Source organism: Myotis nattereri, assembly GCF_964212035.1.
Source record: "Myotis nattereri genome assembly, chromosome: 8".
In the NCBI taxonomy this organism is placed as follows: Eukaryota; Metazoa; Chordata; class Mammalia; order Chiroptera; family Vespertilionidae; genus Myotis; species Myotis nattereri.
Window position 1 is genome coordinate 18,439,253 of NC_138083.1, and position 19,840 is coordinate 18,459,092.

The following is a 19,840-nucleotide window of genomic DNA, read 5'->3' on the forward strand; positions in this document are numbered from 1 at the left end:
GAAATCTAAAAATAAAAATAAAAATTGAAATCTTACCATTTGCAACAGCACAAATGGACCTAGGAGGTATTATGCTAAGTAAAATAAGCCAGACAGTGAAAGAAAACTACCATATGATATTATTTATATGTGGAATCTAGAAAGCAAAATTAAAGAGCAAGCAAAATAGAAGCTGACTTGTGGATACAGAGAACAGATTAATGGATGCCAGAGGGGAGGGTTGCTAGGGGGCAGGATGAGAAAAGGTGATGGGATTAAGAAGAACTAACTGGTAGTTGCAAAATAGGTATAAGCATGTAAGGTAAAACATAGGGAATATAGTCAACAATATTGTGGGAACTATCTATGGTGCCAGGTGGGCACTTAAATTATCGGAGGGAACACTTTGTAATCTCTATGAATGTCTATCTGCTGTGTTGTACACCTGAAACTAATACAAAATGCCTTTGAATGCAAACTGTAATTGAAAAATAAAATTTAGCCGGAACCGGTTTGGCTCAGTGGATAGAGTGTCGGCCTGCGGACTGAAGGGTCCCGGGTTCGATTCCGGACAAGGGCATGTACCTGGGTTGCGGGCACATCCCCAGTGGGAGATGTGCAGGAGGCAGCTGATCGATGTTTCTCTCTCATCGATGTTTCTAGCTCTCTATCTCTCTCCCTTCCTCTCTGTGAAAAATCAATAAAATATATTTAAAAAAAAAAAAGAAAAATAAAATTTAAAAAAAAAGAAAAGGTCCTAGAAGATATGGCTCCGTTGGTTGGGCATCATCCCGTGCACCAAAAGTTTGCTGGTTTTACCCCCGGTCAGGGCACACGCCTGAGTTGCAGGCTCAATCCCTGGACAGTGGCATGCAGGAGGCAGCCAACTGATGTTTCACTCACATCAATGTTTCTCTCTCTCCTTCTCCCTTCCTCTATCTTTTAAAATCAATTTTAAGCCGAAACCGGTTTGGCTCAGTGGATAGAGCGTCGGCCTGCGGACTCAGGGGTCCCGGGTTCGATTCCGGTCAAGGGCATGTACCTTGGTTGCGGGCACATCCCCACTGGGGGGCGTGCAGGAGTCAGCTGATCGATCTCTCTCATAGATCTTTCTGGCTCTCTATCCTTCTTCCTTCCTCTGTAAAAAATCAATAAAATATATATAAATATATATTCTATATATTAATATATATTAATATATTAATATAATATATATTAATATATAAATATATTATATATATTTTATTGATTTTTCACAGAGAGGAAGGGAGAGGGATAGAGAGTCAGAAACATTGATGAGAGAGAAACATCGACCAGCTGCCTCCTGCACACCCACCACTGGGGATGTGCCTGCAACCAAGGTACATGCCCTTGACCGGAATCGAACCCGGGACCTTTCAGTCCGCAGGCCGACGCTCTATCCACTGAGCCAAACCGGTTACGGCCTTTTTACTTTTTTAAATATAAAATGTAACATGACATGTGGCTCATATTTGTAGCTTGCATTGTATTTCTGTCAGGTAGGGTAAGTGACCAAAATAAAACACCACTAAATCAAACACACTTCTGGGTTGCTAAGCATTTTCAAATGTGACTAAAAGAATGAAGAAGGGTAAATGGTATCCGGGCATTCAGAGGACATGTATAGCAACAAGCAGTGGCAGCAGCCATCTTGTTGTTTTAAGTCAGTAATAAACATAACAACAAACTTTGTGACAAAGGAGATTGCAGCTGCAGATTCTCCGTCCCCCTGCTCCAAAGTGTCCCAGGCGCCTCCTGCCTACCTTTGATGAGCTCCGGCCGGTACGTCTTGCGCAGCTGCTCCAAGAAGCTGTTATAGAAGCTCTCTGCCTGCTCCGTGGGCATTGCCAGGTGGAAGTCGGGCTTGTTGCCCTTGAGGACACACTGGAGGGTGAACTGGCTGACACACAGCACCTCATACTGTTTGTCCATCACACTCTTCGACCAGTTCTTTCCACTCTCATCCTCAAACACACGTAAGTTTAAAATCTTTCGGACCCTAAGGGGAAAAACAGCAGTGAGAGCTACCTAAGGAATCACAAGCCCCCCAATACATTCCATACCCCCCAAATGTCACCAGCATCCTGCCAAACAAGAACATTATGCTGACCCCATCACTTACAGAAAGTGTGACCTTGAGCAAGTGACTTTTCTTCTCTGTGCCTCAGTTTCCTCATCTGTAATACAGGGTAATAGTGGTCTTGCCTCACAGGGTAGTTTGGGGATTTCCTTTTGTGTGTGTGTGTGGGTCCCTCTAATTCACAGCAGCAGCCAGTGCCAGTTGGAACTGGGGCCAAGATGACAACCATCCATTATCACAGCATGGGTCCATCTCTAATTACTTATAGAAGAATTCAATCTTTACACTGGAATAAATGGTGCCCCATTTGTACACCCCTTCTTGGAGCTACTCAAAATGAACAATTCAGAAAATACCCAGGAGAGGACTTAGTGTTACTACAAATATAAAAAAAGATGTGGAGAAGATACTTTAATAACTATGTCACATGCTCCTTAAGTCCTATACATGTGGGTGACAAAGGACAGCCACCTTGGCAAGGAAGAGGACCAGGTAACATTTATAAGATCAGATTTCAAGAGCATGATAAAGAACAACCTGCATGAAAGTTGAAATGGCACCAATGGAAAGCCACCTTTTTGGATGTTGTTGAAGACATGTTCAAGGGCTCTACAAATAGTAATTCACTGACTCTTTATATGGGTCCTCTCTGTAGTGGGCACTTTTTACCAACTCCTCTCCACAGCCAAGGTTTGTCTTCTGTTGAGTTAAATCTCTTAACCACCAAGGTAAGTATTAGCTCTCTAGAACAGGGGTGGGCAAACTTTTTGACTCGAGGGCCACAATGGGTTCTTAAACTGGACCGGAGGGCCGGAACAAAAGCATGAATGGAGTGTTTGTGTGAACTAATATAAATTCAGCCGGAACCGGTTTGGCTCAGTGGATAGAGCGTCGGCCTGCAGACTGAAAGGTCCCAGGTTCGGTTCCGGTCAAGGGCATGTACCTGGGTTGCGAGCACATCCCCAGTACGAGATGTGCAGGAGGCAGCTGATCGATGTTTCTCTGTCATCGATGTTTCTAACTCTCTATCTCTCTCCCTTCCTCTCTGTAAAAAATCAATAAAATATATTAAAAAATAAATAAATAAATAAATAAATAAATAAATAAATAAATAAATTCAAAGTAAACATCATTACATAAAAGGGTACGGTCTTTTTTTTTTTTTTTTTTTAGTTTTATTCATTTCAAACGGGCGGATCCGGCCCGCAGGCCATAGTTTGCCCATGGCTGCTCTAGAATGTCAGAGACATAACAAGATTCAGACCCAGAGCCGCAGTTTGTAACCACTACCCCACTCTACTGTTTCAAGTATCCAGGGGAGACACCAACATCCCTGAAGTGGCAATGAACTATCCCTATTAGTCATCAACACCTTAGCAGGACTTGGCTTTGCAACCTAAACAAAAGGGACAATTGGGTGGGGTTATACCCAGGTTCTGGGCACCAAAGGGTAGAATAAATAGATCCGAGCATCTGAAGTAAATGTGTCAAGTGGTGCTGGTTAAACAGGGGGAGGGGAAAGCTGAGTACTAAGACAGCCATTCGGGCAACAGCAATGACGAACCCCCTACTTTGGTAAAAGGAGCACTGGCTTCCAGGTCAGGTAGCCTAGATTCTAATTCGGATTTGGGCTTTTTGCTAACTATGTGTATGTGACTGTGGGAAAGTAATTTAACCTCCCCGAGATCCAGATCCTTATTGCACAATGAACAGCTGGGCATTTAAAAAATGCATTAACAGGACCACATCATATTGCTCAAATTATAAAACAGAAGCCATTCATAAGAAAAGAGGCTCAGTCCTAGCTGATCTGGCTCAGTGGATAGATCCATGGCCTGTGGACTGAAGGGTCCCAGGTTTGATTCCGATCAAGGACACATGCCTAGATAGTGGGCTCAATCCCCATTGGGGGGGTGTGCAGGAGGCAGCTGATCAATGATTCTCTCTCATCACTGATGTTTCTATCTTTCCATCTCCTCTCCTCTCTGAAATCAATAAAAATAAATTTAAAAAAAAAGAGGTTCAGTTTTTAATTAAGAGAAGAGTTCACAGAAGTAGCAGCAAATAGGGATAGAAGCTAAGTGGTACTCCTGCTCTGCTGCTCACTTAGTGGGTGACATTTGACAGGTTACTCTTCCTCGTCTCCTCATCTGAAACACGAAGATAACCATACTACATCGAATGTCAAACTGATAAAAGTAACAGGCTCACTTTATAAGAACAAAATACGATTGAAGTTCCTAGTATGTGTATGTGCGTGCACATATATCCTATATATAATCCTATATAATAAAAGCGTAATATGCTAAATTCCGACTGATCGGTCACCGTTCAGTCAACCGCTCAACCAGTCACTATGATGTGCACTGACCACCAGGGGGCAGACGTTCTGACCAGTAGGTTAGCTTGCTGCTGGGGTTCAGCCAATTGAGACTGGGCAAGAGGGCCAAACACAACCTGGAGCCCTCCCGTGGTCCCTCCCCGGCTGGCCAGCCCCCATCGGCCCTAATCGGGGCTGGGCGAGAGGGCCCCAACCAGCCCCCGGTTGCTGGCCAGGCAGAAGGACCTCACCTGTGCATGAATTCGTGCACCGGGGCTCTAGTAGGATACAACTACCACATATTCAATTCAAGAGCAATGACTTAGCCCTAGCCAGTTTGGCTCAGTGGATAACACATCAGCCTATGGACAGAAAGGTCCTGGGTTCGATTCCAGTCAAGAACATGTACCTCTCCCTAACCGGTTTGGCTCAGTGGATAGAGCGTCAGCCTGTGGACTCAAGGGTCCCAGGTTCGATTCCAGTCAAGGGCATGTACCTTGGTTGCGGGCACATCCCCAGTAGGGAGTGTGCAGGAGGCAGCTGATCGATGTTTCTCTCTCACCAGTGTTTGTAACTCTCTATCCCTCTCCCTTCCTCTCTGTAAAAAAAATCAATAAAATATATTTTTAAATAAATAAATCATCATTCTCCCCTTTAAAAAAATAAAGAACATGTACCTCTGTTGCAGCTCCTTCCCCACCCCGGGCCCTGGTCAGGGCGTGTGCAAGAGGCAACCAATCGATGTATTTCTCTCACACAGATATTTCTCTCTGCTTTCCCTCTCTCATCCACTCTCTCTAAAAATCAGTGGAAAAATATACTCGGGTGAGGATTAAAAAACAAAGAGCAATGACTTTGGTTTTTGTTTTCAAAAAGCAAACAAAGAGAAATTCCCATCTTACATGTGCTCCAGTTCCTTCTGTGTATCTTCCAGAGAAATGCCCAGCAACACACAGATGCCCCGTCCAATGGCACTTATCTGCTCTTCTCCAACTAGAAAGGAAACAAAAGAGAAAAAAGACTCAGAACCAAATAGGTGCCATGAAACACTTTTAAACAGCCACAGGAATGTTCAAATATCACACGTACTTCTTATAACTTCTTTGGCAAAGTCGGCAGGTATTCAAAAATGAAAGGAGTTATGTAAATGCAGTAAGACAGTCCTAATTTATGTCCATTCTGATTTTTTATCTGGAATGAATGTGCTCTAAAGTGAACAACCACTAAGCAGGATTTTAGGGCCACATTTTCATCTGTGTGACCTTGGCTGAGACACCTGAAACTTTCTATGATGGAGTTTGCCAATCTATAAAAACAGAAGTTTTCCTGCCCAAAGAACCCAGCTCAGCTATATTAATTCTCAAGAGATGCCTGCTTGTCTTGGAATCAGCAAATCTGGTAACACAATACATAGCACAAAATGGAAAACACATGTTATAAAATAATTTTTCTACTTACTTCAGAAAAGAGAAATACACTGAGTGGCCAGATTATTATGACCACCTGACGTTTGTAGGCAAATTAGCTATAATTTCGTGTTGAAGTTGCTAGAGGGCCAGACCATTATAAATAGGAAAGCAGGTTGTTTACCATGACAGTAGAAGTGATTTTTTCTGAAGATATGGGTAAACAACGCGATTTAACAGCCTTTGAACGAGATACATACATATATATACATATATATGTGTATATTATACACAAAAACCATGCTTTAAAAGTTAAGTTTCAAATCAGCAAACTATTATTTTAAATATATTTTATTGATTTTTCACAGAGAGGAAGAGAGAGGGATAGAGAGTTAGAAACATCGATGAGAGAGAAACATCGATCAGCTGCCTCCTGCACATCATCTACTGTGGATGTGGCCGCAACCAAGGTACATGCACTTGGCCGGAATCGAACCTGGGACCTTTCAGTCCACAGGCCGACGCTCTATCCACTGAGCCAAACCAGTCAGGGCTGTTTTTTTACTTTTATCATGTACTGACCTAATGTTCCAATTAGAAGAGAGGCAACTCTGCCATTTTCTTGTTTGCTTCTGTTGGATAATAGTATCTATAAATATACCTGACAAAGCCAGGCCAGCGTGGCTCAGTGGTTAAGCATCAACCTATGAACCAGGAGGTCACACAGATCGATTCCTTGACAGGGCATATGCCTGGTTTCAGGTTCAATCCCCAGTAGGGGATATGCAGGAGGCAGCCGATCAATGATTCTCTCTCATCATTGATCTTTCTATCTCTCTCTCTCTCTCTCCTTTCCTCTCTGAAATCAATAAAAATATATTTTAAAAAATAAATAAATAGTATTTTCTTTTTTTCTATTTCAATAATTTTTTTATTTTTCAATTACAGTTGACATACAATATTACATTAGTTTCAAGTGTATAACCTTGTGATTAGACATTTATATAACTTACAAAGTGATCGCCCTGATAAATCTAGTACCTATCTGACACTATACATAGTTACACAATATTACTGACTGTACTCCTTATACTGTACTTACACCCCCATGATTATTCTGTAACTACAATTTTGTACTTCTTAATCCCTTCACCTTTTTCATCCATTCCTCCAACCCCCATCCCTCTGGCAACCATCAAAATGTTCTTTATATCTATGAGTCTGTTTCTGGTCTGCTTGTTTGTTTGTTTTGTTTTTTAGATTCCACATGTAAGTGAAATCATATGGCATTGTTTTTCTCTGTCTGACTTATTTAACTCAGCACAGTACCCTAGGTCCATCCATGATGTTGCAGATGGCTAGATTTCATCCTTTTTATGAATAATAAAATGACAATAAATATATGTATCAATAATTACTTTAAATGTAAACGGATTAAATGTTCCAATCACCAATGGACATAGACACCAGGGGGGTGAGGGCATGATTGGGAGGGGGGGGGGCGATGGGAGGATAAGGACACATATGTAATACCTTAATCAATAAAAAAATGTTCCAATCAAAAGACGCAGGGTGGCTAAATGGATAAGAAAGTAAGACCCTTAGATATGCTGCCTACAAGAGACTTACTCAGATTGAAAGACACACACAGACTGAAAGTAAAGGGCTGGAAAAAGATAGTTCATAAAAATGAAAGTGAAAAAAATAAAGCTGGGTTAGCAATACTTACACCAGACAAAATAGACTGTAAGATAAAGACTAGCCCTAACCGGTTTGGCTCAGTGGATGGAGCGTCAGCCTGCGGACTGAAGGGTCGCAGGTTCGATTCCGGTCAAGGGCATGTACCTTGGTTGCGGGCACATCCCCAGTGGGGGGGTGTGCAGGAGGCAGCTGATCGATATTTCTCTCTCATCGATGTTTCTAACTCTCTATCCCTCTTCCTTCCTCTCTGTAAAAAATCAATAAAGTATATATTTTTTTAAAAAGAAAATAAAAATGACAAAAAAATAAAATAAATAATGACTAATGCCCGGCCGGCATGGCTCAGCGGTTGAGCGTCAACCTATGAACTAGGAGGTCACGGTTCGATTCCCGGTCAGGGCACATGCCCAGGTTGCGGGTTCGATCCCCAGTGTGGGGTGTGCAGGAGGCAGCTGATCAATGATTCTCTTTCATCATTGATGTTTCTATCTCTCTCTCCCTCTCCCTTCCTCTCCAAAATCAATAAAAATATTTTTTAAAATAAAATAAAATAAAAAAATAATGACTATTGAGCTATATCCACCATTAAAGTAAAGATGCATTATAGAAAAATTGGAAAATATAAGAAACAGGAAGAAAAATATTATTATAAATATTGTATATAAATTGTGTCTCGTCTTTTTTCTTAACATTGCATTAGGATTTTTCCATGTTATAAGCTTTTCCTAAACATCTTTTAACAGTTGCATCCCATCCAGTAGAACAGTTGCATTCCATGCAATGGACTGACTAACCACCACAGGTATACATTTGTTATAACTGATAAGCCTACAATGAAACACCATAATCATCCAATGTCCACAGTTGACATTGGGGTTCACTCTGGTGCTTTGGATTTGGACAAAGACATATATAATGACATGTATGCACCATTATAGTATCTCAATGAGTCATTTCACTGCCCTAAAAATCCTCTGTACTCTGCCTTCTTATCCCTCTAAAATGGTTTCTATCATTAGGATGATCTCCTAGAGTAGATTTTTAAAAGTAGAATCATTAGTTGAAGTGATTCAAGTCACTTTTCTGAAGCTTCAACATTTTTACAATGTAGTATTGTCTCCATAAGAAACAAATGTCCCAAAGTCTATATATGACAGTTTGCTCTCTTATTTTAGACCAGTTTGCCCCTCCTCCTGGAACAAATAGAAGAATTAGGAGATTCAAAGGGGCCTTTTATTATAGACAAAGGGATTTCCAAATTTTAAAATGTGAGAATTTTAGACAAAAGGTAACCAGACTAGAAAAGATCTGAGATGTTTGGTCAGTTTCTCCATGTACAAGTGGCATCACCCATGAACCTCTTCTTTGAGGTTCATCACCCCAAATTAACACATTAAAGCCCATCAATTTTAGATCCTCTTCCCAATGCTCTATGATTCTGTTCAGATTTTAGTTGCTAAAGCTGAGTGACAGGACATGGGGATTACGTACTATTCACCTGTTTAACCAAATGAATATGCTTGAAATGTTTCATAACCAAGCTTTTTAAATTAGATTATCACAATAACCACGCTAAAACAACAAAATTTGCCTGCCAATCTCATAAAGTGAGTCTGTCACATAAGATATGACTCCTAATAGTGTACTCTGTCCCAACCATAACATTGGAAGTGACATTTTAGACTCCTGAAATGAAATGTCATTAACTTACAGGCACATTTCGGTGGAGCCAGTCACATTTTTAAGGAAACAAAAAATCTCTTTCCATTACAATTCAACCAGAAGGCCTGGCTAACCCCAAATTCCCTCTAGCACTGAGAGAATTCCTTTTTATTAACACCTTCCCACAATTCACACTTGTCTTTTTAATAGCAGGTAGGTTTATTTGTTTGTTTTTAACTAAAAATATATAATTTAAATAGTCAACTAAAATCACTCAAACTATTCAGCAAATCTCACAGAATACATGTTTTCAATATTCCAGAATGGAAAATTCAAGAGAGAAAATATCAAAACTGAAATTCTCCAAAGTTCAGTCATTGTTGATGATGACCACATAAAGCAAAAAACCTTTTCATCTATGAATTATCCTAGGTTAGTGACTTTAAGTATTAACTGAAATCTTTAAAAATTGTTTTAAAATTCCATAAATCCCTGTGTTATTCTATTCCCTATTACTCCAGAGCTATATCCAAAACCAGTTACCAGAAGAGCTTAGAAATCATTAGGCAGAGTTGAAAAACTGAATCTTAGATCTAAACACCTGTATATAGTTTTGCTGGATTTGGTTGTTTCTTTAGGGAATTTTGTTGTTTTATTTTGAGATTTATATTTTTGCAGACACAAGAGCACATATTTGGTATATAGACTGACTTGGAGAATACCTGGACTGAAATATTATAATTCTGCCAATAAAAGTAGAAAAGGCTATAACAAATCTAAAATTATTCATTAAATTTTTTAAAAAATATCTGTATTATCTTGGTTTGAGTTTTTAAAACGCCTACATCATCTACATGAATCATCTGGACCCGGTTAGCAGCAATCACTGTACAAATTAGACTACGCAGTGGTTCTCAACCTTGGCTGCACATTAGAATCACCTGGGAATCTTTTAAAAATCCTGACTTCTGGGCCTCATCCTCCGGAAATTCTGTTTGTTACTAATGTTGTGGCCCCACCCGGTAACAAAGAAACAGAATTTCCGGAGGATGAGGCCCAGAAGTCAGGATTTTTAAAAGATTCCCAGGTGATTCTAACGTGCAGCCAAGGTTGAGAACCACGGGACTACAGTGATCAAGTGATGACTAATGGTTGGGTGGCGTGGCGCACAAGAAATTGGTGGGAAAGAGAAACATTTCGCCCTGAATTCCTTAGGTCCTGACCCCATTCCTGCAGGGTCCTGCGCGGGAGAAGAGGATGTGCTGCGACAGGAAACGCTCTGGAGCTGGCCCGGGGCTGCTCACGTGGGTGTCCGCAATTGTCAGAGCTCATCCACAGGAACAAACCGCTCCTCGCATCTGTGCATTTTACTGGGAGTCAAGCTCCATAAAAAATAAGACGTGTAGAAACTGGGGGAAGGGGTGGATTTAAAACAGAATGTTGAAAAGGAGGATGTTCTTGCTCCAGAAATGCTCCCTACGTGTTTGTGCAACACTCCACTGAACAACGGGCCACGGGGGTGCCCGGAGGTTCTGCCGCTCTGTGCTCAGGACCGAAATAAAAAGAATCATAAGGTGTGTTTATCCTGAACCCAAAGAGAAGACCCTACAGCCAGGGACGCGCTGGGCCCCCCAGGCACAAGGACAGCGATCTGGGGCCGTGGCGGTGCCCCGAGCCCGGCCAGGGTCCGAGCTCGCGCATGGGCCGCAGGGGACAGAGCGGCCCGGGGACCGTGCGGGGAAACAGCGGCGGGGGCGGCCGGGACTGCGGGCGCGGGGTCAGGGGCGGCTCCTCCCGGCCCGGCCCCGCCCGACTGACCTGTGACGCTGGCCCGGGTGACGCGCTGCACCACGGCTCTCATGGCGGCGGCTGGGGCGAGTGGGGCTGCGCCCGCTCCTCCCGGCTTCCCGGCTCTGCGAGCGGCTCCGCGGCCTGCGCCCTCTACCGGCGACACTAGGAAGTGCGCCCCGCGGCCCTGGCAGGCCAGGTTGGGGACCGCCGGCGGATGTCGGCCACGCCCTCCCGTAGGTTGGTCCCGCCCTGCCGGCCACGCCCACCTGTGGCCTCGCTGTGACCCGTCCGATCCAGGGATAGGACCCGCCCCATTCTCGGTCGGGCTCCACTCGCCGCTGGGATCCCCCCAACCACCCCCGACCCCCCAACCAGCGCTCAGACTCAACTCTGCCCAGACCAGTTTCTGCCCGTTTCCTCTCACTTCCCCAGGCCCAGGAGACAGCATTCCTAAATCCCAGCTGTGTCCAGAATCCTAATTCTAATTGTGTCCCCTCTTCCTCTTTGCCATCCCTCCGCCCCAGTATCCTCCCAAATTGTTTCTCCCCTGTCTTCCTGACTCAGTGGCTTCTCCGAAAGCAGACAGGAGTCGCTGCCTAAAATAGCCATTTAACTATTTAAGCATTCCTTTGACTTAACCCTATCATGGCAATACAGAGATGTATACTGTAATTCTGTAATTCTAATTCTTCCTCTAATTCAAGTACTAGCTCACCCCATCCCCCCCAGAGGGTTATTAGGATATTTTAAATAAAATAGACGATGCAAAAGTGCTTAGGAAGCTGCAAAGGACTATACAAGGTATCACCCTAACAAATTATTATCACTGATGAAAATAAGTTCCTCTCAATGTGGCTTCTTCTCACCGCCCTCTAATAGCATTGGTGGGTGTAGAATGATGAGCTTCAGGACAAGCTACCCCAAAACATAGCACCTGGCATATTGAATATTTAAAGCTGGAATCTGAGAAAACAGAAGCGGGAAAGCCACTCAGACCTTTCCCTGACCCTTCTGCCCTGGACCAGGTCGGAAACACCTCATGTGAGAGGTACCATCCCTATGCTTGGAGGAAGAACAAACCGGCCTTGCTAGGTCTCCCCCAATTTATGACAGTTACCTCCTATTACTTATTCCTCCACAACTGCCCACACTTAATCAAACTTAGCATAAAAATGCTCCAGCCTAACTGTCTCTTCAGGGCACTATTTCCTTATGAAGACTCCCATGTCATGTACTGATCAATGCAGTCACGTGTAAAACAAATAAATGTCTTTGCTTTTCTCCATTTCATCTGTCTTTATCAGTTTGATTTTCAGACCCACCCAGGGACCCTACGAATGTTGAGGGAAACTTTTTCTCCTCCTACAAGAGGAAGCATTCAAATAAAGAACAAGGAAAGTCATTTGGCCAGGAAAGAATACAAATTAATTTGCTTGAATGTCAACACTACACACTAAATTATCTTAAGTGGCCAAAGTTAACCTCACCAGTAATGAGGAAAACATTATATGCTCCCTGATATTGCACTGAGAAAGACACAACATCAGTTTTGTTGCATTTCTGCCAAAAATTTGTAATCTGTGTGGGAAGGGAGAAACTTTCCTCTACCCTCAAGGTTCTTTCAGCTGGTCTAATTAATAACCGAATAGAGATGAGTCAGATTAACAAGAGAAAACAACCAAATTTAATTCATACACAGTTATGGGAACCACGCATACATACAAGAGTCAGAGACCCCGCATGCATGACAGGTTCGAAGACAGAAAGGGAGAAGGGGTATATCAGACATTCTGAGGTAGCGATGAGGTAAGGTGCCTTGGGGATTCAAAGAGTCATTGCAGAGAGAGCAGGTTTACTAACTAATTAGTAATTTGCCCTGCCCTCTAGATAATAACCTCTTCTCACGGGCAAAACCCCCAATCCAAGTTCTTCTAAGTATTTGCAGGGTAGAAGTTTCTCAGGAGCCCACAGCTAAAGCTGCCTTTAGCTCAAAAACAATCCACATGCCACAAATACATGCTGAACCCCCACAGTTCCTTCCTAACCCTGGAAGTTTCACATTCCAGAATGGTGTTAATAGTCTTTTTTTAAAATATATATATATATATTTATTGATTTCTGAGAGAAAGGAAGAAGGAGAGAGAGAAACACTGATCAGCTGCCTCCTGCATGCTCCCCACCGGGGATTGAGCCTGCCACTTGGGCCCGTGCCCTTGACCGGAATCGAACCCGGGACCCTTCAGTCAGCAGGCTGACGCTCTATCCACTGAGCCAAACCAGCTAGGCCCTAGCTGCTAGGGCAATAGCCTCACTCTTGAGAAAAGTTCAGTTCAGGTAAACAGTTGTATCTCATTTCAGGAGGCAGTGATGCCAGTGGGCTCCTAAAATTAAGCCTATGATGCAAGGACAGTGCTGGTATTTAATAAAAAGCATCTCTATGGAAACAAAAGAAAAAAGCAGACTATAGTCCTAACCGATTTGGGTCAGTAGATAGAGCATCGGCCTGCGGACTCAAGGGTCCCAGGTTCGATTCCGGTCAAGGGCATGTACCTTGGTTGCGGGCACATCCCCAGTAGGGGGTGTGCAGGAGGCAGCTGATCAATGTTTCTCTCTATCCCTCTCCCTTCCTCTCTGTAAAAAATCAAGAAAATATATATTTTTTTTAAAAAGCAGACTATAATCTGTTTCTGAGTTATGAAGGCAAGCAGTTGAGAAGATTTCTAAATATGTCTCGAATCATCTTCAGATTGAGTGAGGACAGGTAGTTACAGTCTGATAGATTCTCCTGGTCTGCAGTATGAATGTCTCTGGTGATCTTTCTGTAATAGGCAGAATGACTGTCTATATAGGAACTGTTGTGGTGATTTCTCTGAACTCTATTATCAAGTTCTCCATCTTCAGCTTACATGGCCTTGGGAAAAGGGCAGTTTCAGTTCCCAATGATTCCAAGTCAAAGAATGAAAGAAAAATTGGAAACATTCGTTTGGAAAGTCATAGGCAGATGTTGGAGGAACCTAGGATAATTGAAGATCCAGTCCATTTACAAGAAGAAAACAAAAAAACTCAAAAAATAATGAACAGCATTAGAATATAATATCCACAAAGGTATATTGTAATTTCTATTGAAACATAATTTTTCCCTCTAAAATAATTATTTTTACCGAAGATAGCCAGGTTAAGTCTAATTTATTTTGCAAAATAAGTAATTTCAATAAACTTGGCCTGATTATTTATATAAGTTCAGCAAAAGTAGTCATTAAGCAGAAAGGCTCTTAACAATGCTGTGCTGAAATTTTCCATAAGAAATCTTCAGGCCGAAACCGGTTTGGCTCAGTGGATAGAGCGTCGGCCTGTGGACTGAAAGGTCCCAGGTTCGATTCCGGTCAAGGGCATGTACCTGGGTTGCGGGCATATCCCCAGTAGGAGATGTGCAGGAGGCAGCTGATCAATGTTTCTCTCTCATCGATGTTTCTAACTCTCTCTCTCTCTCCCTTCCTCTCTGTAAAAAATCAATAAAATATATTAAAAATAAAAAAAAATAAAAAAATAAATCTTCAGATTGAACTTAAAAAGGCCTCTTGGGGCCAGAAAAGCCATGGCAAGAACTTGCCACCAGACCTTGCCTGCAATAGTACAGATTTGGGTGAGTTCCTCTTTCCTCAAACTCCTCAAAATATCCTGAAGCTTCTGTACCTGCCAGGAAATGACATTCTTGACTCACCTCCTAAGGCTGCTGATGACTTAGGTAAGCAAGGTACTATGCCAATATTTCAAAGGGTTTTTATTGGCTTCCATCAGTCAATTTTAAAGCTGTCTAGTCATATCTGAGTCAAATATGGCATTCCAATCAAATCCTTGATACATAACTAGTTTCCAACTGTCTTCTGTTATGAGGCGAACAGATTTTTATTGAACTTATGCAAATAACAATATTGCCATGAAAATAAGAACACCCACTGAGAGTTTCCGAATTCTAGAGGAATCAAGTAAAGAGAAAAGGACAAATGTTTCTAGTCTGTTTACAAAGGTATAGTTTACCAAATTGCTCTAAGTCATAGCTAGCTTTAGAAAATTGTTTTCTTATATCTGAAAAAACAATCCAGCAATATTTCAAACAAAAATTTATAAATATTGTAACCATTCTCATCAGTTCATTCAGCCCCATCTAACTGAAATTTCTGCTTGAATCCGTTTTCCCATCAGTTCTCTCAATCTTGCCTGATAATTGAGTGATAGGGTCAGTGATAATTCCAAGTGTTCGAGTCTGCCATCAAAGTTCATTATGAGCCAAAACCGGTTTGGCTCAGTGGATAAAGTGTCGGCCTGCGGACTGAAGGGTCCCAGTTCGATTCCAGTCAAGGGCATGTACCTGGGTTGCAGGCACATCCCCAGTAGGAGATGTGTAGGAGGCAGCTGATCGATGTTTCTCTCTCCCTTCCTCTCTGTAAAAAAAATCAATAAAATATATTAAAAAAAAAAAAAGTTCATTATGATTTATGCCCGGCTAGTGTCGACCCATGAACGAAGAGGTCCCCGGTTTGATTCGGGTCAGGGCACATGCCTGAGTTGTGGGCTCAATCCCCAGTAGGGGGCTTGCAGGGGGCAGCCGATCCCTGTCTCTTTCTCATCACTGATATTTCTATCTCTCTCTCTCTCTCCCTTCCTCTATCTCTCTAAGATCAATATATTTTTTTAAAAGTTCATATGATTTTCTCAGTTTGTTGAAGGCATACACTAAGTGGGAAATACATTTTCAAACACTGTCTTTGCCACTGTGAGGGTATCAGCCTTTTTTTTTTTTTTTTAATATATTTTGATTTTTTATGGAGAAGAATCGAGGGGGATAGAGAGAAACATCGATGAGAGAGAAATGTCGATCAGCTGCCTCCTGCACACTCCCTACTGGGTATGTGCCCGCAACCAAGGTACATGCCCTTGACCGGAATCGAACCTGGGACCCTTGAGTCTACAGGCCGACCCTCCATCCACTGAGGCAAACCGGTTAGGGCGGTATCAGCCTCTCAGTAGGGGAAGCCTTCAACCCATCTGGGAAACGTACACCAGGAGCATATTGATAACCCATACTAAATAGCAGTTGAATAAAGTCCAGTTTAAAAGTACTATGGTGGCCCTAACCGGTGTGGCTCAGTGGACAGAGCGTTAGCCTGTGGACTGAAGGGTCCCAGGTTCGATTCCGGTCAAGGGCATGTACCTGGGTTGCGGGCACATCCCCAGTAAGGAGTGTGCAGGAGGCAGCTGGTCGATGTTTCTCTCTCATCGATGTTTCTCACTCTCTTTCCCTCTCCCTTCCTCTCTGTAAAAAATCAATAAAACATATTAAAAATAAATAAATAAAAGTACTATGGTGGCCCCAGCTGGTCTGGCTCAGTGGAAAGAACGTCAGCCCGTGGACTATCCACCTGATTCCAGTCAAGGGCAGTACCTCGGTGGCAAGTTCGATCCCCGGCCAGGGTCAGGGCGAGTGCAGGAGGCAACCTGTCAATGTGTGTCTCTCACATCAGTGTGTCTCTGTCATAGATGTGTACCCTTACGTGAGGCTTAACAACAACAGAAAAGTACTATGGTGATGAAGAAATGCAATAAGAGAAAAGAAAAAAATGGGGTTTGACAGGAGCCTGAAAGAATCAAGTGGCCCAACCTGGGTTTCCCATAGAGTCCTATGGTCGGCAAAAGGCAGCTCGCGAGCCACCTGCGGCTCTTTGGCCCCTTCAATGTGGCTCTTCCACGAAATACCATGTGTGGGCATGCACGTACAGTGCGATTGAAACTTCGTGGCCCATGGACTAGTCACTTAATTTACAGCCATCGTTTACCTTTATAATATACCCTGGAAGTTTACCACTTACTTTAGAACTAGTAAACCGCCACAGTAAAATTTGCATATATGTAAATGAGGCTAGACGGGGGGGGGGGAAGTGATATTCGGGTACATTCAAGCTGAAAAAGGAGTAACTTAAAATTTTCTTCCATTTATATGTTCTGAAAATGAGACTGCTATTTACAGAGTAAGCTGGAAATTTTTATTCAAACACTGAAACTAGCCACCGTCAGTGCAATGGGAGTTGCTTTTACCCGAAGTGTGCGTTACAAGGGTGACAGGCATCTCTCTCTCTCCCAATTTTTTTTTTGGGAGGCAACCAAAATTTTTGGTGGCCTTGTTTCGACAAGGCTTGTTGATAACGGTGTTTAAAGAACAGAGTAAAAGTTCGTAACAATTTCTCTCAACCCGGAGCGGCAGCCCGGAGTAGCTTCTCCACCTCCTCTCGCCACCCGCTTCTTGCCGCCCCCAAGAGTCCAGCGGCCTCGGCCGCACCTGGGCCGGGGCCCCGCCCCTGGGAGGGTGGGTCCGGGCTAGGGGTCCACAGCCCCACCCCCGCGACGTCCCACCCAGCCGTGGGGGCGGGGGCAGCCTCCCTCCTCTCCAGCTCTGTTCCTGCGCAGAGGCTGGGGCGCGTCTTCCCCCCAACACCCTCGGAAAGCCGGGGAAGAAGTGCCCGCTCCGGCGCTCGGGCTCCCTACCCTCGCGAGCCCGCACCCGGTCTCGCCAGCGGCTGCCGCTCCCCTCAGCCATCAGCCCGCCGGCCGGGGGAGAGGAGGGGAGCAGGGAAGCTGCCGGTGCGAGTCCGCCGGGTTCAGCCGGCCGCCCCAGAGCTCCCCGCTGCCCCGCCTCTGCCGGCGGGACCCGCCCCTGACGCGCGTCCGCCGGGGTTGCCGCCATCTTGGGGAGGTCGGCGCCCGGCCCGGCCGCCTGCCCAGACCTCAGGCGGGAGACGCCTCGCGGTTGCCATGACGAAGAGGTCAGGGAGGGTCAGACCCCGCCTCTGGGTGCAGCGGGAACTGTGGGAGCCAAGGGCCCAAAAGAAACGGTTTTCCGTCCAGCAGCCATCTAACCACACGCGGGGTGCCGTTCTCATTGTGGAGCCGGGCTTCGTGCGGGTGCCGGTGTAAGCAGACCCCAGGCAGCCTCACTTCACCCCAGGAAGGATGCGCAGAGATGCTGGAAATAAGCAAGGTATTAACACCTCCTAGTACGAAACGTCTCAACATCGTTAAAAATAAGCTCTGTGAGTAAAGGGAGTGGATATTAGCAAAACCTAATACCCCCAATTCAAAATGTCATTCAGAAATGCACCTACTGCAGTGGTTCTCAACCTTCCTGATGCCGCGACCCTTTAATACAGTTCCTCATGTTGTGGTGACCCCCAATTTCATTGTTACACATTGAACACAACTAAAGCATAGTGATGACTCACAAAAACAATATGTAATTACGTATGTGTTTTCCGATGGTCTTAGGCGACCCCTGTGAAAGGGTCGTTGGACCCCCAAAGGGGTCGCGGCCCACAGGTTGAGAACCGCTGGTCTGTGTAAAATCCACGTATGGAATCTGGGGCTTGGAAAGAGCATCTTGACTCCACTCTCCCCGCGCATCCCCTCAGCCGTAGGCTTTGCACAAAGGCCTCAGTAAAGAGATGGAGCAGAAGGAACAGTGATGCCTCGTGGCACTGAAATTTATCTGTTTCTCCAACAAATATTTATAAAAGTTGTATTAACTTTGTGCCTGTATTATAGGAACAATACAGCTCTGTCCCTGTGGTCAAAGGGCCTAAAGTCTGTGAGTTCCCGGTAAGGTAAACCGTAAACAGCCGAAGAAGGAGCAGGTTCCAACACAATTCTTGTTATAAAAATTACTGAGTACAAAACTGTCCTCACACTCCCTCTAGAACAGCGGTTCTCAACCTGTGGGTCGCGACCCCTTTGGGGGTCGAACGACCCTTTCACAGGGGTCGCCTAAGACCATCGGAAAACACATATATAATTACATGTTGTTTTTGTGATTAATCACTATGCTTTATGTTCAATTTGTAACAATGAAAATACATCCTGCATATCAGATATTTACATTACGATTCATAACAGTAGCAACATTACAGTTATGAAGTAGCAAGGAAAATAATTTTATGATTGGGGGTCACCACAACATGAGGATCTGTATTAAAGGGTCGCGCATTAGGAAGGTTGAGAACCACTGTTCTAGAACAAGAATTAAATGAAGCAAATAAATATAATGAATGGATCCCAACTCCTTTGGGGACCCCAACCCTCAGGGACTAACACAGGTTTTGTGAGGCCTAAAGTTTGCTGAACCTGAAGGACTAATTTTTGGGGGGGGGGGGGGATTTTTTTAATGAGGTTCAACAATGACTTTATTTAGAATAAGAAAATAAGTTACAAGTAACTGTAAGCCTGGGGAATCTGTCCCTTTCTCTTTTAAATCATTTCAGGCAGGTTATCCAAAATGCTGCTGGTTGCAACTTGCTTGCTCTCTTCCCCAGGACGAATCCAGCCCTCACAGGGGCTCTGACGCTTTCTTAGCTTTACCATAAAAATAAAAATAAAAAGCCTTTCAACAACACTCATTTCTGGACAAAATTCTTTCTTTTTAAATTTTATAAAAGTAATAAATTCATAGTTCATAATGTATCTCTTTTCCCCTGATAGGTGTATAGTGTAGTGTATATCATTATTGTTTTAATTCTACTGTTGACACTATTATAGAGGTCTCCCATTTGTCCCCCTTTACCCTCCTCCACCCAGTCCCCCCACCTCTGGCCATCACCACACTTTTGTCTATGTCCATCCCCCTCCCCTCTGACCTCCCATCCTATATAATAAAAGGCTAATATGCAAATCGACCAAATGGTGGAACAACCAGTTGCTATGACATACACTACCAGGGGGCAGATGCTCAATTCAGGAGCTGCCCCCTGGTGGTCAGTGCGCTCCCACAGGGGGAGCACCGCTCAGCCAGAAGCCCTGAGCTGGGCTTACAGCTGGCGAGCACAGTGGCGGTGGCAG

At 43.9% G+C, this 19,840-nt stretch overlaps 1 protein-coding gene across 1 annotated transcript in view; it reads right to left on the reverse strand.

The window, feature by feature from the left end:
* The window catches only part of DTD1 (D-aminoacyl-tRNA deacylase 1), a 160,632-nt gene extending 149,554 nt beyond the window's left edge, over positions 1-11,078 (reverse strand). Inside the window, exons 1-3 of the mRNA XM_081097223.1 lie at positions 10,988-11,078; positions 5,303-5,393; positions 1,764-1,999 (exon numbers count right to left, since the gene is read on the reverse strand). Coding sequence (XP_080953349.1) covers positions 1,764-1,999; positions 5,303-5,393; positions 10,988-11,030 — 370 coding nt within the window. The 5' untranslated portion in view covers positions 11,031-11,078. The remainder of the gene's footprint in view (positions 1-1,763; positions 2,000-5,302; positions 5,394-10,987) is intronic.
* Positions 11,079-19,840: the final 8,762 nt, after the last annotated feature.